This window comes from Lampris incognitus, chromosome 2 (assembly GCF_029633865.1).
Source record: "Lampris incognitus isolate fLamInc1 chromosome 2, fLamInc1.hap2, whole genome shotgun sequence".
Lineage (NCBI taxonomy): Eukaryota > Metazoa > Chordata > Actinopteri > Lampriformes > Lampridae > Lampris > Lampris incognitus.
In genome coordinates, this window is record NC_079212.1 from 75,348,294 (window position 1) to 75,364,054 (window position 15,761).

General features: G+C 46.7%; 1 protein-coding gene across 2 annotated transcripts in view; it reads left to right on the plus strand.

The window, feature by feature from the left end:
- The window catches only part of nelfcd (negative elongation factor complex member C/D), a 34,464-nt gene extending 24,879 nt beyond the window's left edge, over positions 1–9,585 (plus strand). For both annotated transcript variants that reach the window (XM_056273587.1, XM_056273588.1), the window contains exons 11-15: positions 7,228–7,342; positions 7,434–7,529; positions 7,615–7,755; positions 8,230–8,359; positions 9,245–9,585. In XM_056273587.1, coding sequence (XP_056129562.1) covers positions 7,228–7,342; positions 7,434–7,529; positions 7,615–7,755; positions 8,230–8,359; positions 9,245–9,279 — 517 coding nt within the window. In that variant the 3' untranslated portion in view covers positions 9,280–9,585. The remainder of the gene's footprint in view (positions 1–7,227; positions 7,343–7,433; positions 7,530–7,614; positions 7,756–8,229; positions 8,360–9,244) is intronic.
- The last annotated feature ends 6,176 nt before the right edge of the window (positions 9,586–15,761 follow it).

A 15,761-nucleotide genomic window follows, 5' to 3' on the forward strand; every position in this document is an offset into this window, starting at 1 on the left:
GGGATTGGTGGAGCCCAGTTGGACTGAGAAGCCTCCTTCCATGAATTCTGTGTACACATCTGGGTGTGTGATGGGCAGCTCAGACATCTGGGCGTAGTAGTAGGGGAGGTAGCGTGCATAATTCATCCTGTCATAAGCAAAGCACCATGGGATCATTGCTCGAATGCTAGCCAAGTGTAGCATCCAGTCTCCCTCTCTGGATGCTCGGATGAGCCCCAACAAAATTTCAACCATGTCCACATAGGACATCCAGAAGTTCGAGAGGCTGCCGTTTCCACCTCTAAGGAACTCACGGTAGACTTCAAATAGATCCATGATGCGTGTACAAGAGCTGTTCTCGAGGACCTCCTTCAAAGCATGTTGTGAGACTTCTTTCCCAAGGCTGTCAATGGTCTTCAGTGTCTCATTCAGGTGAACCATGCCATTCCTGTGGGTTTCTTCCAACCAGGACAGGAAACCATTCAAGGTCAGTCGCATGAGAGCCTCATACAGGAGCTTGTGTAGTCGCACTGCCCTGTTGTACTTGCGGCCATCCATAACACCAGCAATTGAGCCTTCTGCAATCATGCCAGACTCAATGCAGAGGTCTTTGAGTCCAGCATCTTGGAAACGCTTTCCTATTATTGCCAGCAGTGTGCAGATGGTGTGGAATACCCCAAGCCTAACGATGATATCATGGAACTTGTCATGGTGTTTCCATGTGATCTCGACAGCCTTCGCATACAGGGCTTGGTCAAAGACACAGACAATCTTCGTCAGGCCTAAGCACTGCATGATGCTCAGTGACTGGTTAAGCACCTCGTTGACAGTAGACATTTGTGTCGCTGGAGCATTGATGGTAGGCAGATAGCCTATATTGTCGGGGATGACCGTCATCTCTCCTCGAGTCAGGATGTTGAAGCCTGTCCAGCTGCTGACTGACTGTTCTTCTTGTTGTGACACACGTGCTAGGACCCAAAGAAGGTTTTTCTCTCTGGCAAGCTTAGTATTGGCTGCAGTATCGGCATCTGACTTTTTGCTTTGTGGTGGCCCTACCCGTTGTCCAGCATTGTAAGTTGGTAACATTGGTGGGGGTCCATCAATGCTTCTCTTCTTTGTTTTGGGAACAGTGGGCATGGGTTGGACAGGAAGTGGGTTGACTGGCTTTGCTTGCACAGCAATCCCATTGACTCTGTGAGATGTTCCCTCACCACTGACAGTTTCTTGAAGACGGTCGATATTGTCCCAGGCTAAAGTTGTGAATATGCCAGGATGGATGTTAGCTGGAAGGGCAATGCCACTCCCTGATGATGAGAGTTTCTGGAGACACAGGGCAGTGTTGATCTCTTCCATCTGTGAATAGGACACACTGTGACCAAGTCGGTTGAGGATGTTTATCAACTCTACATTTCCTGTCAACGATTTGACACTGAATGGCAGAACAATGTGCTTGGAAGGCTTGGTATTTCCACATGTCACTGCATATACTATGTCATGGCCAAATGACTGCAGAAGGCACTGCACTCTCTGGGATGCATGATCAGGATCATTTGAGCCTGTGAGTAGAGAGTACAGGAAGATAATGAGCGACTCTGGAATGGTAGGACATTCTGCTTCTGGTTTGACTTCAGGCGGCCAGGTTTGAGGAACATCTTGACTTTTAATGTCTGCTCTCAATTTGATGGCTGCTTTGGCTATAACATCTTGTGCACTGACACTTTTCAGGGTCTGCAGCTCCCTTTTGAGAGACTGATTTTCTTTGGCAAGTTCCCTCATGGACAAGTTATCGGGATAGAGGAGGAATTTTCCTTTCTCATCAGGGAATATCTGCAAGGCTCCAGCAAACTCACTCTCCAGGTTTCGCCTTATGTGCTTCTTGGTTGATTCCTTGACTTGGGCAATGCCTTGGGAGTTTATTGAAGCTACCAGTCTAGAAGAGAGATCAGTCATTGTCATCACTTGAGGATTGCCAAAAAGCTCCATCCTGATGAAGAGGAACAGCTCATTGTATGCCTTATTCACAGCAGCTTCATACTGGGCTGCAGCATCATCATCTTCATTGCTGGCAACCTCTCCTTTGGAAACCTCTTCTTTGGTGTAAAGTCTATAGCATGACCTGTGGTAGTGCCCTTCAGCTGCTACAAGGTCTCTACTCACAATGGCAAGGATTCTGCTGTCCCTTTTCTTTGTGGCTGCACTCCTGATCTTTGCATCAGCTCGCAGTTCTCGACACTGCACCAGTACTTCTCTCGTATTCTGTCTCTTGGAATATTTGCTGTTTTTCTGACAAAATATGCACTCTGCATCATAAGTCCTAGATGTACTTGGAGCATGTCGAGCTACTCTCTTAGATTGTTTCTCTTCAGCAGAGACACAACTTTTCTTTTCTTTTGCAAGGAGGCCATCAAGAATTTGCTTCATAGTGAAGATACTGCAACACTTTCTGTGGTAGTAGATTGCTGGAATCTGTCCCTCAGGAATGTCTTTTGCCAGTTTCAAAACTGGTGCATGATTTCGTATCTGAGCTGCCCTGAGCAGAGTTCTCCATGAGTCGACACTTTGTAGTGAAACCAGCTTATCTGTATCATCAGAACAGTGGATAATGCACTCCACCCGTGGGCGCTTTGGTATTGGGTAAAAACTTGCTTGTTCACCAGTGGCCATATTCAGTCAGTTTTCACCTGCCACATACAAACAAATACATGTAACTTAGGTGTATGAACACTACTAAAACAAAGTTTACTTTGCTTCACCAGCATCATATTACCATTATTTATCTTACATAGCCACAAATAGAGACATTACCTAGTTGCTATGCAACAGCTGTATTTTGTCCACATGAGGCCGCTAAAATCAACACAAGATGAAAGTTCCTCGTAGCCACTTTAACTAATCATATTAACATATACATTAAAAGAACATGCTAACATTATGGGAAATTAGCTTACAATCTTCTCCAGAGTGAGACAAGAAGATAGATACCAGTTTCCTCTATATGTGCTTAGTAGAAAGCTATCTGGCTGCACGTTAGCCTAGCTTAGCACAATGAATGGAAGTACACAGTACTGGTTATCCTTGGTTGTTGGCCAACTAAGAACTGTCCCAGAGTACCAGGGGTGTTGAAATGCTATATTTGTAAAAATCTGGGCAAATACACAATCGTGAGAGGCACAGAAACGGGTTTCCTGAAAGAAAAATGAAATAGCTGCTCATTTGGAAAGGTTATCATGTATTATTTTACTTCTGTTAGTGTACCAAATAAAATGGCACCAGTGAAGTTGTGTCACCTTGGGTGATATCGATATCTGGTCTGACCCATGGACTAACTGGCTTTGGTCTAGTTAGTTTCTTAGTAATAATGCCCTTCTAATCTAAGGTTCACAATCACCTCACACAATGAAATAGTATGGGTATATTATACATTTCCTGAATCTTTACAGTCCTGTGAGTATTCCAGTTTTTGTGTTTTGTGTCCCTGATATTCCTAGATCCCACAGGGCTAAAAGAAAGTATATAGTTTAGGCGAACATTGCAGAAAGATGTGTGTTATTGACGGGTTGAAGAGCTCAAGTGACCTCTATATTTGTGAGAAATATCCACAACAGGGCTTGAATGAAAGCTAAGAAGGTCCCCTTTAAAATGATACCAAAGACAATATTATAGAACATTGAAAAATGTCCTGACCATGAGGCTAAACCAGGATATGCACCAGCGTCTAAAATGCAATTTACTTTAGGGGGTGGTTAACTTCATGAGCTGATAACTGTGATACAGCTGCCACTCAGGAATGGTTATCATACCAAAATATCATCTACAGACATGGATCCTTTCAAAAATTATAAGTAAGTTTTGCCACCTTGAGTGTACCGAAATAGGAAATTTTGGGCTCTGGCCCATGGACTAATAGTGGTCACTTGTCATAGAGCACTACATAGTAGTCACTTATCATAGAGCTCTACTATGTAGTGCTCTATGATAAGAGTGCATATTAAGTTAAGTGCATTTAGTGTTGGTTCACCTTAAGAGCATCCAGAGGCAGGGAACAAAGTAGATGTCCATTGCCACAAGACAGAAAATTGGTTGATTAAGCAGTCAAGAACAAGTAGAAAAAGGGCTCAACAATTAAGTAAGCATAGGCACGATAGTAACAGGTAACAACTGGTACCAATTAAAGTCCATAGAAAATTGTCGCCAGAGAGCACTTTTAAAGATTGACGTGGGCCTTGAAATGAAGGTTTTGAGGCCTTTCTTGAAGGATATAGACGAATCAGTAGCTCTAATGGAGACTGAGAGTTTGTTCCACCATTGTGGGTCGAGCTAAGAAAAGTCTGGACCTAGCGCTTGTCACTGTGGAAGAGGAGTAAGGTAAGCCTGCCAGAGGCAGAATGAAGAGGGCAAGTAGGAATGTACATGTCTCGATGAATGCTCAATAATCCAGGTGTAGAAATGCCAGAAAAGGTGAATCGGTTCATCTGGACACAAACTGATTAAGCTTGTCTGGGATAGGAATGTAGATGTTACAGAGATGCCAACTGTTGAGGTTTGCCTGTAGCAGCTATGGAATTTGACCCTCGGCTACAGGCTATGGGGAGGGTCTCAAATCCAATTTTTTTCAGGTTTCCCAGTTCCGTTTACTCTTCCTCTCATCAGTCCACTAGGAAGGTTGAAGTGATGTATCCAATGAGGAGTGGAGATAGGTGGTGCTAACATGAGTGTATCCAATGAGGAGTGGAGATGAGTGTGGGTGTTCAGTGTAGTAGACGGTGATTAGGCTTTCTTTTTCCTCCTGCTACTAGGTGGAGGGCGTTGATTCTGAAACCTCACCAATGGTGACATCTAATGCAAATAATTCAAGGCCAAGCAGCTAGAAATTCAGAATGTGCAAAATGATTTCTTTCAAGGTTATTTGTGAAAAATTCATATCACTCTTACAGCTTTGAGTTTAAAAAATAGTCTGAGAGAAAATCAAGCCTTTGTGTTTAACGCTGCATCTGTATTTAAGGATCTCGCAGCTTTTCGTCAGTATCGATCTCAGAGGTGGATAGGCTGCATATCAATGTTGGAGTAACTAAGATTCTCTGAAGAAAAAAAAAAGAAAAAGATGCATGGATTCACAACCTGTGTGTGAATGAGAGGGAGGACAGTGGAATGGTGAGGATGCGAGGAGTAGAGGTGACAAAGGTGTATGAGTTTAAATACTTTGGGTCAACTGTCCAAAGTAAGAGGGAGTGCAGGAGAGAGGTGAAGAAGAGAGTGCAGGCAGGGTGGAGTGGGTGGAGAAGAGTGTCAGGAGTGATTTGTGACAGAAGGGTACCAGCAAGAGTTAAAGGGAAGGTTAACAGGATGGTTGGGAGACCAGCTATGTTATATGGTTTGGAGACAGTGGCACTGATGAAAAGACAGGAGGTGGAGCTGGAGGTGGCAGAGTTGAAGATGCTAAGATTTTCATTGGGAGTGATGAAGAAGGACAGGATTAGGAACGAGTATATTAGAGGGACAGCTCAGGTTGGACGGTTTGGAGACAAAGCAAGAGAGGCAAGATTGAGATGGTTTGGACATGTGTGGAGGAGAGATGCTGGGTATATTGGGAGAAGGATGCTGAATATGGAGCTGCCAAGGAAGAGGAGAAGAGGAAGGCCAAAGAGGAGTTTTATGGATGTGGTGAGGGAGGACATGCAGGTGGCTGGTGTGACAGAGGAAGATGCAGAGGACTGGACGAAATGGAAACGGATGATCCGCTGTGGTGACCCCTAACGGGAGCAGCCAAAAGTAGTAGTAGTAGTAGTAGTAGCAGTAGAAGATAGATTCACAACTGCTATACATTTTGCTCTCCATTGCATTATGGGTAGAGGTCGTCACAGAAGGTACCAGTGCTTTACAAAGGGCGATCCTTATAAATACTTTGCCTGTGAGTAAAACACCTGTTCACCACAACAACGATGGTGTGGCTAAGAGATTTTTACATGCATAAGATTACAGTACAATTATAACAATACAAATATTTCCAGTAACGACGGGCAAACTCATGTACGTGGAGATTAAGAGGAGGTAGAGCGAGGGGGGGGGGGCTGGATTTTTTTGGGGGTGTCAAATTTGCTCACTCCTCCCAAGTTGTCTACCCCAGCTTTGAATCATAATGATAGTAAGAGGATCTGTAAAGAGTTTTTAGTGGCTAAACATTTTCAGTTTTTGACAAGTAACATGAGTCACAGGACAAGTAGTTAAAAAACAAAAAGCAAGGCCACTTGCCAAGTAGGCCAAAAGATCATATCCAGCCCTGTTACAGGAAATGACCGATAAATGCTTTGTAGATGAACAGAAAATCAGTGGTGCTGCCTCTTGTGTAGTAACTGTGGATATCACTGACCCAAGACAAAATAGAGGTACAAGATTAACAATGCTTTGAATTCACATTTTAGATTTTAGGCTGATCTCTCCACTCTTGAGCATTTAGAGCTAATGAAGGCCTTGTGTATTCACAATCTGCAAGTCCTACCAACCTATGTCTGAATCCAACAGTTTGAAGTGATCTATATGACATGGTAAGTAGGTGAAGTAGGAGCCATGTGTTAAAAAGTGCACGTGTGGACCATTATACATGCACTAAGCTGCACAAGTCTGCGGTGTTTCAATCTAAATAACAGCGTTTCTGATTTGAATTAAAAAACATGTATCAAGTGTGCTTAATCTTAAGGTTTCAAGTGAAGTAAATCATTTCCAAGTGGGTGTCTGGGTAGCGTAGCAGTCTATTCCGTTGCCTACCAACATAGGGATTGCCAGTTTGAATCCTCATGTTACCGCCGGCTTGGTCAGGCGTTCTACAGACACAGTTGGCCGTGTCTGTGGGTGGGAAGCCGGAAGTGGGTATGAGTCCTCTGCACTAGCGCCTCCTCTTGTCGGTCGGGGTGCCTGTTCGGGGGGGGGGGGACTGGGGGAATAGCGTGATCCTCCCACGTGCTACGTCCCCCTGGTGAAACTCCTTACTGTCATGTGAAAAGAAGCAGCTGGTAACTCCACATGTATAGGAGGAGGCATGGGGTAGTCTGCAGCCCTCCTCAGGGGGGGGGGGGGGCAGAGACGGGGATGGCTCGGAAGAGTGGGGTAATTGGCCGGATACAATTGGGGAAAAAATCCCCCCACCCTCAAAAAAGGGTGTTTGATTGACGTATTTTCTGGATATGGGGAGGGAGCCTCCTACCTATCACTTACTGATGCCTCTGAATGCACATTTGTTCGTGTGTCTCTCAGGTTTCCAGTGGTTGCAATGGGGGTTTTAAAATGGGTGGACTGGACAGTCTCTGAGCCCAGATACTTTCAGCTCCAGACGGACCACACTCCTGTCCATTTAGCATTGCTGGATGAGGTAAATGTCACTTTAAGTGGACAGGTTTGGCCAGTTTTTAGCTGACAGAAAGAAGTTATAATTTGATAACTACCCCTCCCCCACTTCCCAGATATGCACTTGTCACCAGCTGCTGCACCCGCAGGTTCTTCAGCTGCTCATCAAACTGTTTGAGACGGAGCACTCCCAGCTGGACGTCATGGAGCAGGTCTGTGCTTGTTAAACCATCGTTTCAGCTCTGTTTTTCAACTGAAATAGATGGTTCACCATGTGAACCACTTTTGTTACCCCAGCTGGAGTTGAAGAAGACCCTGTTAGACCGCATGGTTCATCTACTGAGTCGTGGCTATGTTCTGCCCGTGGTCGGCTACATCCGCAAGTGTTTGGAGAAACTCAACACAGACATCTCTCTGATCCGGTACTTTCTCACTGAGGTAACGTGTTCTTTGTGTGCCGTCAGTAAGCTTTTTGGAGAGGATGTTTGGAAAAGAAACTGAATACCCTAAAAGAGAAGTAAGAGCTCTGGCAGTACATAATACCAGTTATCTATGAAATATGCAAGGCTCAGCGTTTTCGGTTGTTATTTTTCAAAGCCATCCAGCATGCCGAATTTCGCCACAAGAGGGCGCTGTTACATAGCCTCGCACGCAAAGGAACAACTTTTGGATCCATGGAAACATAAAATCCGGGTGAAAATGAGTTTAAAAATCTGGGTATTTTTCGGTGAAAATCGGTAAAAACCGAAAACGCTGAGCCTTGGAAATATGTCATGGCATCATAGCATGAGAAGAACTTCAACGCAGATGTGTTGACCATGGTATTTTTAGTGTAGCTGTGGCATTTATCAAATCGACAGCTATTTTAATTTCATTGTCAGTCCCCTCTTATCTCCTATGCTCGTCTGTAAGGTGCTGGACGTCATCGCCCCGCCGTACACATCAGACTTTGTGCAGCTCTTCTTGCCCATCCTGGAGAATGACAGCATAGCTGGCACCATCCGCACAGAGGGCGAGAACGATCCTGTCGCTGAGTTCATAGGTCAGTCCCTTTCCTACCATTCAGACACTACAGTAAAAAATACTTTAATACTGGAACTGAAATTCAAATGCAATACATGTGCCTTTAGTTTCTTTGGTAGACCACATCAAAATACACCATGTGTTCAGTTATATGGTTTTTATATATATATATATATATATATATATATATATATATATATATATATATATATATATACATACACACACACACACACACACACACACCATGTGTTCAGTTATATATAGAGTTAAAGATTTATAGTACAGTTATAGATTTAAACTTTTACAGCTTTTACAGCTAGGGCAAAAGTTCCCTTCCTCTTTAAGCTTCTCTTCCCAAAAAGCTGGCGAGTAGTGAGCTCACTGATGAGTTCCCTGTTTGCAGTAATGTCTTCAAGTCTCCCCGTGCTTTGCAAGGCATGGACAGTGTTGCTTTAGGGAACATTAAAACGTGTTTTCTGTGACTGTTCCATTCATTCATGTTTTGGTGTAGAGAATGATTAAAACATCACTAAGCCATAGTCTACTTTCACTATCCGTAGCTTCACATAAATGGCAGCAAAACGATCTCAATTTATTTATTTCAAAATCTATAGGCCGTCATGTTGCCAGGTTTGACGCCACATACAAAGAAGATAAATCAGGAAAACTTTACATATACAGTGTATGTTTAAATATACAGTGATGATCTGAGACTGAAGGCCATTTTTACGCCAAGGTAGTTTGAAACAAAGAAATCTTGTGCGGGCTAAATTACATGTAGTTATTTTGATGGCCTGCCAACACAAAGCTCAGATGTAAAACGTCTACCCTGGGGTTTTTATACAAGGAGTCAGTGGACCGGAAGCCCTGATATAATATAAAGGCACTCTTTATTTTCCAGCTCACTGCAAGTCTAACTTCATCATGATTAACTGATTCGGGGAGGTGTCACAGTTGTCTTTCCTGAAACTGCACTGGGAAGACAGAGAACTGAAGGCAAGGATGTCCCATGAGCCAACACAATTCTGCTGCTGGACACTGAAGCAAAACCTGGTTTGGAGATGGACTGTGGCTTTTCACTCAATAAACTGGAATTTATTTCTAATGAGGCTGCACTGAGTCATTAAAATATATCTCAGTAAGTACAAGTCTGAAGTTATGGCCTCTTGTTTTGCTTTCATAAATGTATATGTGATTTTTTTTAGATTTTGTTTTGTGCTCTCAAATAAAAATTGATTGTAATTGTCTATTTCTTGAACTTTATGCACATCCATAAAACATGAAATGTTAAATGATTTTACAGTCAACTTTGCAAGTGAACTTCAACATTCAAGGCCGTTGGTCCCCATGTTTAAAGTGCAGCAGTCTCATGTGATGACACTGAGGAGGAATTGAACTCAAGGTTCAACAGGGTTCTGTATTCAAATCTATAGTCCAAGTCTTACGCTTAAATGTCTTTAGTGCAGTAAAAATCCCTTCATTTCTTCAGCTCACTTTTAACAGCGTGATGTTTTTTTCTTCATGCGCTGTTAGTGGTAGACCAGCCCCATGCAGCAGACCTGTTGTGACCCAGTAGTCTCCACTGTTAGTGGTATCCCAGCCCCATGCAGCTGACCTGTTGTGACCCAGTCGTCTCCACTGTTAGTGGTAACCCAGCCCCATGCAGCAGACCTGTTGTGACCCAGTAGTCTCCACTGTTAGTGGTAGACCAGCCCCATGCAGAAGACCTGTTGTGACCCAGTAGTCTCCACTGTTAGTGGTAGACCAGCCCCATGCAGCAGACCTGTTGTGACCCAGTAGTCTCCACTGTTAGTGGTATCCCAGCCCCATGCAGCAGACCTGTTGTGACCCGGTAGTCTCCACTGTTAGTGGTAGACCAGCCCCATGCAGCAGACCTGTTGTGACCCGGTAGTCTCCACTGTTAGTGGTAGACCAGCCCCATGCAGCAGACCTGTTGTGACCCGGTAGTCTCCACTGTTAGTGGTAACCCAGCCCCATGCAGCAGACCTGTTGTGACCCAGTAGTCTCCACTGTTAGTGGTAGACCAGCCCCATGCAGCAGACCTGTTGTGACCCAGTAGTCTCCACTGTTAGTGGTATCCCAGCCCCATGCAGCAGACCTGTTGTGACCCAGTAGTCTCCACTGTTAGTGGTACCCCAGCCCCATGCAGCAGACCTGTTGTGACCCAGTAGTCTCCACTGTTAGTGGTAGACCAGCCCCATGCAGCAGACCTGTTGTGACCCAGTAGTCTCCACTGTTAGTGGTAGACCAGCCCCATGCAGCAGACCTGTTGTGACACAGTAGTCTCCACTGTTAGTTGTAGACCAGCCCCATGCAGCAGACCTGTTGTGACCCAGTAGTCTCCACTGTTAGTGGTAGACCAGCCCCATGCAGCAGACCTGTTGTGACCCAGTCGTCTCCACTGTTAGTGGTAGTCCAGCCCCATGCAGCAGACCTGTTGTGACCCAGTAGTCTCCACTGTTGGTGGTAGTCCAGCCCCATGCAGCAGACCGGTTGTGACCCAGTAGTCTCCACTGTTAGTGGTAGTCCAGCCCCATGCAGCAGACCTGTTGTGACCCAGTAGTCTCCACTGTTAGTGGTATCCCAGCCCAATGCAGCAGACCTGTTGTGACCCGGTAGTCTCCACTGTTAGTGGTATCCCAGCCCCATGCAGCAGACCTGTTGTGACCCGGTAGTCTCCACTGTTAGTGGTAGTCCAGCCCCATGCAGCAGACATTTTGTGACCCGGTAGTCTCCACTGTTAGTGGTATCTCAGCTCCATGCAGCAGACCTGTTGTGACCCGGTAGTCTCCACTGTTAGTGGTAACCCAGCCCCATGCAGCAGACCTGTTGTGACCCAGTAGTCTCCACTGTTAGTGGTATCCCAGCCCCATGCAGCAGACCTGTTGTGACCCAGTAGTCTCCACTGTTAGTGGTAACCCAGCCCCATGCAGCAGACCTGTTGTGACCCAGTAGTCTCCACTGTTAGTGGTAGACCAGCCCCATGCAGCAGACCTGTTGTGACCCAGTAGTCTCCACTGTTAGTGGTAGTCCAGCCCCATGCAGCAGACCTGTTGTGACCCAGTAGTCTCCACTGTTGGTGGTAGTCCAGCCCCATGCAGCAGACCTGTTGTGACCCGGTAGTCTCCACTGTTAGTGGTAGTCCAGCCCCATGCAGCTGACCTGTTGTGACCCGGTAGTCTCCACTGTTAGTGGTATCCCAGCCCCATGCAGCAGACCTGTTGTGACCCGGTAGTCTCCACTGTTAGTGGTAACCCAGCCCCATGCAGCAGACCTGTTGTGACCCGGTAGTCTCCACTGTTAGTGGTAGTCCAGCCCCATGCAGCAGACCTGTTGTGACCCAGTAGTCTCCACTGTTAGTGGTAACCCAGCCCCATGCAGCAGACCTGTTGTGACCCAGTAGTCTCCACTGTTAGTGGTAGACCAGCCCCATGCAGCAGACCTGTTGTGACCCAGTAGTCTCCACTGTTAGTGGTAGTCCAGCCCCATGCAGCAGACCTGTTGTGACCCAGTAGTCTCCACTGTTGGTGGTAGTCCAGCCCCATGCAGCAGACCTGTTGTGACCCAGTAGTCTCCACTGTTAGTGGTAGTCCAGCCCCATGCAGCAGACCTGTTGTGACCCAGTAGTCTCCACTGTTGGTGGTAGTCCAGCCCCATGCAGCAGACCTGTTGTGACCCAGTAGTCTCCACTGTTAGTGGTAGTCCAGCCCCATGCAGCAGACCTGTTGTGACCCGGTAGTCTCCACTGTTAGTGGTATCCCAGCCCCATGCAGCAGACCTGTTGTGACCCGGTAGTCTCCACTGTTAGTGGTAGACCAGCCCCATGCAGCAGACCTGTTGTGACCCGGTAGTCTCCACTGTTAGTGGTAACCCAGCCCCATGCAGCAGACCTGTTGTGACCCAGTAGTCTCCACTGTTAGTGGTATGCCAGCCCCATGCAGCAGACCTGTTGTGACCCAGTAGTCTCCACTGTTAGTGGTAACCCAGCCCCATGCAGCAGACCTGTTGTGACCCAGTAGTCTCCACTGTTAGTGGTAACCCAGCCCCATGCAGCAGACCTGTTGTGACCCAGTAGTCTCCACTGTTAGTGGTAGACCAGCCCCATGCAGCAGACCTGTTGTGACCCAGTAGTCTCCACTGTTAGTGGTAGTCCAGCCCCATGCAGCAGACCTGTTGTGACCCAGTAGTCTCCACTGTTGGTGGTAGTCCAGCCCCATGCAGCAGACCTGTTGTGACCCAGTAGTCTCCACTGTTAGTGGTAGTCCAGCCCCATGCAGCAGACCTGTTGTGACCCAGTAGTCTCCACTGTTAGTGGTAGCCCAGCCCCATGCAGCAGACCTGTTGTGACCCAGTAGTCTCCACTGTTAGTGGTATCCCAGCCCCATGCAGCAGACCTGTTGTGACCCAGTAGTCTCCACTGTTAGTGGTGGACCAGCCCCATGCAGCAGACCTGTTGTGACCCGGTAGTCTCCACTGTTAGTGGTAGTCCAGCCCCATGCAGCAGACCTGTTGTGACCCAGTAGTCTCCACTGTTAGTGGTAACCCAGCCCCATGCAGCAGACCTGTTGTGACCCAGTAGCCTCCACTGTTAGTGGTAGACCAGCCCCATGCAGCAGACCTGTTGTGACCCAGTAGTCTCCACTGTTAGTGGTAGTCCAGCCCCATGCAGCAGACCTGTTGTGACCCAGTAGTCTCCATTGTTGGTGGTAGTCCAGCCCCATGCAGCAGACCTGTTGTGACCCAGTAGTCTCCACTGTTAGTGGTAGTCCAGCCCCATGCAGCAGACTTGTTGTGACCCAGTAGTCTCCACTGTTAGTGGTAGACCAGCCCAATGCAGCAGACCTGTTGTGACCCGGTAGTCTCCACTGTTAGTGGTAACCCAGCCCCATGCAGCAGACCTGTAGTGACCCAGTAGTCTCCACTGTTAGTGGTAGACCAGCCCCATGCAGCAGACCTGTTGTGACCCAGTAGTCTCCACTGTTAGTGGTATCCCAGCCCCATGCAGCAGACCTGTTGTGACCCAGTAGTCTCCACTGTTAGTGGTATCCCAGCCCCATGCAGCAGACCTGTTGTGACCCAGTAGTCTCCACTGTTAGTGGTAGCCCAGCCCCATGCAGCAGACCTGTTGTGACCCAGTAGTGTCCACTGTTAGTGGTAGTCCAGCCCCATGCAGCAGACCTGTTGTGACCCAGTAGTGTCCACTGTTAGTGGCATCCCAGCCCCATGCAGCAGACCTGTTGTGACCCAGTACTCTCCACTGTTAGTGGTATCCCAGCCCCATGCAGCAGACCTGTTGTGACCCAGTAGTCTCCACTGTTAGTGGTAGACCAGCCCCATGCAGCAGACCTGTTGTGACCCGGTAGTCTCCACTGTTAGTGGTAGTCCAGCCCCATGCAGCAGACATTTTGTGACCCGGTAGTCTCCACTGTTAGTGGTATCTCAGCTCCATGCAGCAGACCTGTTGTGACCCGGTAGTCTCCACTGTTAGTGGTAACCCAGCCCCATGCAGCAGACCTGTTGTGACCCAGTAGTCTCCACTGTTAGTGGTATCCCAGCCCCATGAAGCTGACCTGTTGTGACCCAGTAGTCTCCACTGTTAGTGGTAACCCAGCCCCATGCAGCAGACCTGTTGTGACCCGGTAGTCTCCACTGTTAGTGGTAGACCAGCCCCATGCAGCAGACCTGTTGTGACCCGGTAGTCTCCACTGTTAGTGGTAGTCCAGCCCCATGCAGCAGACCTGTTGTGACCAGTAGTCTCCGCTGTTAGTGGTAGACCAGCCCCATGCAGTAGATAGTCCATGGGCCAGAAGATATTTCGGTACACTCAAGGTGGCAAAACTTACTTATAATTTTTGAAAGGATCCATGTCTGTAGATGATATTTTGGTATGATAACCATTCCTGAGTGGCAGCTGTGTCACAGTTATCAGCTCATGAAGTTAACCACCCGCTAAACTAAATTGCATTTTAGACGCTGGTGCATATCCTGGTTTAGCCTCATGGTCAGGACATTTTTCAATGTTCTATAATATTGTCTTTGGTATCATTTTAAAGGGGACCTTCTTAGCTTTCATTCAAGCCCTGTTGTGGATATTTCTCACAAATATAGAGGTCACTTGAGCTCTTCAACCTGTCAATAACACACATCTTTCTGCAATTTTCGCCTAAACTATATACTTTCTTTTAGCCCTGTGGCATCTAGGAATATCAGGGACACAAAACACAAAAACTGGAATACTCACAGGACTGTAAAGATTCAGGAAATGTATAATATACCCATACTATGTCATTGTGTGAGGTGATTGTGAGCCTTAAATGAGAACTAGACCAAAGCCAGTTAGGTCACAAACTGGTCTCTAAACATTTGTTTAAATACACATTCAAAATACATGATAAAAAGGAATACCATAGTGAGGTAATGAACTATTTTAATATTTTAAACAACATTGACATGTACATATACTTAGTCAATGATACATGTAATCCCATATCATTAGTGGGTATATGTAATGGTAATGGGTCGGGTAATGGGTATATGTGAATATGGTTACAATATTGTTATCAAGCTCTGGGTAACCAAGTCCAGAATCAACATCCTGTGCATCAATAGACTACTACCACAGTAATACCATCAGAATCATCACACTGTCATTCATCAAACTGCTCGTTTCTCTCATCATCTGACTCCCCAAGTTCAAAGTCCAATTCTGGACCATCCTGCTGTTTTTGGTTACTGCAGGTCTGTAACCTGCACATGTATGTGCATGGAAGTCCATTTGACAGGCACACGCAGCTTGGCATTTTGCATGAATGCACACACTTGCATGTTAGCATTTCCAAGACCACATCTGGTGCAGGTGGGGAGCGCATCCAGTAAATGGCCAGCTTGCCTTCATCGTCTGTCCATCCATACTCAGTAGGGCTTGGCACCACAGGGTTAGCCTGCAGACAGCACTTCCATATTGCTGCCTGATAGTTGGCTCGTTGAACATGCATAAAGAGACAGTCTCTACATGGTGGCAGCTGGCTGGCCTCAACCTCTCCCCTTTTGGTGCAGAAGAGCTGGTAACGCAGTTTGTTCACCTCAGCAGTGCTGCTATTAGCAACATACATCCGACAGGTGAACTGCTCAATTTTCTGGAACAGCTCATCACTCACATTCCATGTCTGTCCCAGTTGACTAAAAGTCTCTTGGCAGGAAGTGTGCTTTCTCACTATCTTCAGGGCATTCAGCTTCCCTCGACCAGCGAATGCACTGACAGTGTCGCAGCCTGTGAAGGCATGTAAGCCAATTAGGCTGTCACAGATGCTGTCTCCAAGTGAACTTGCCAGTTTGGTGATGTCAACAAACCGTGTGCGGTCCTGAGTCCCACACTTCTGGTAGATGGGACAGGTGAT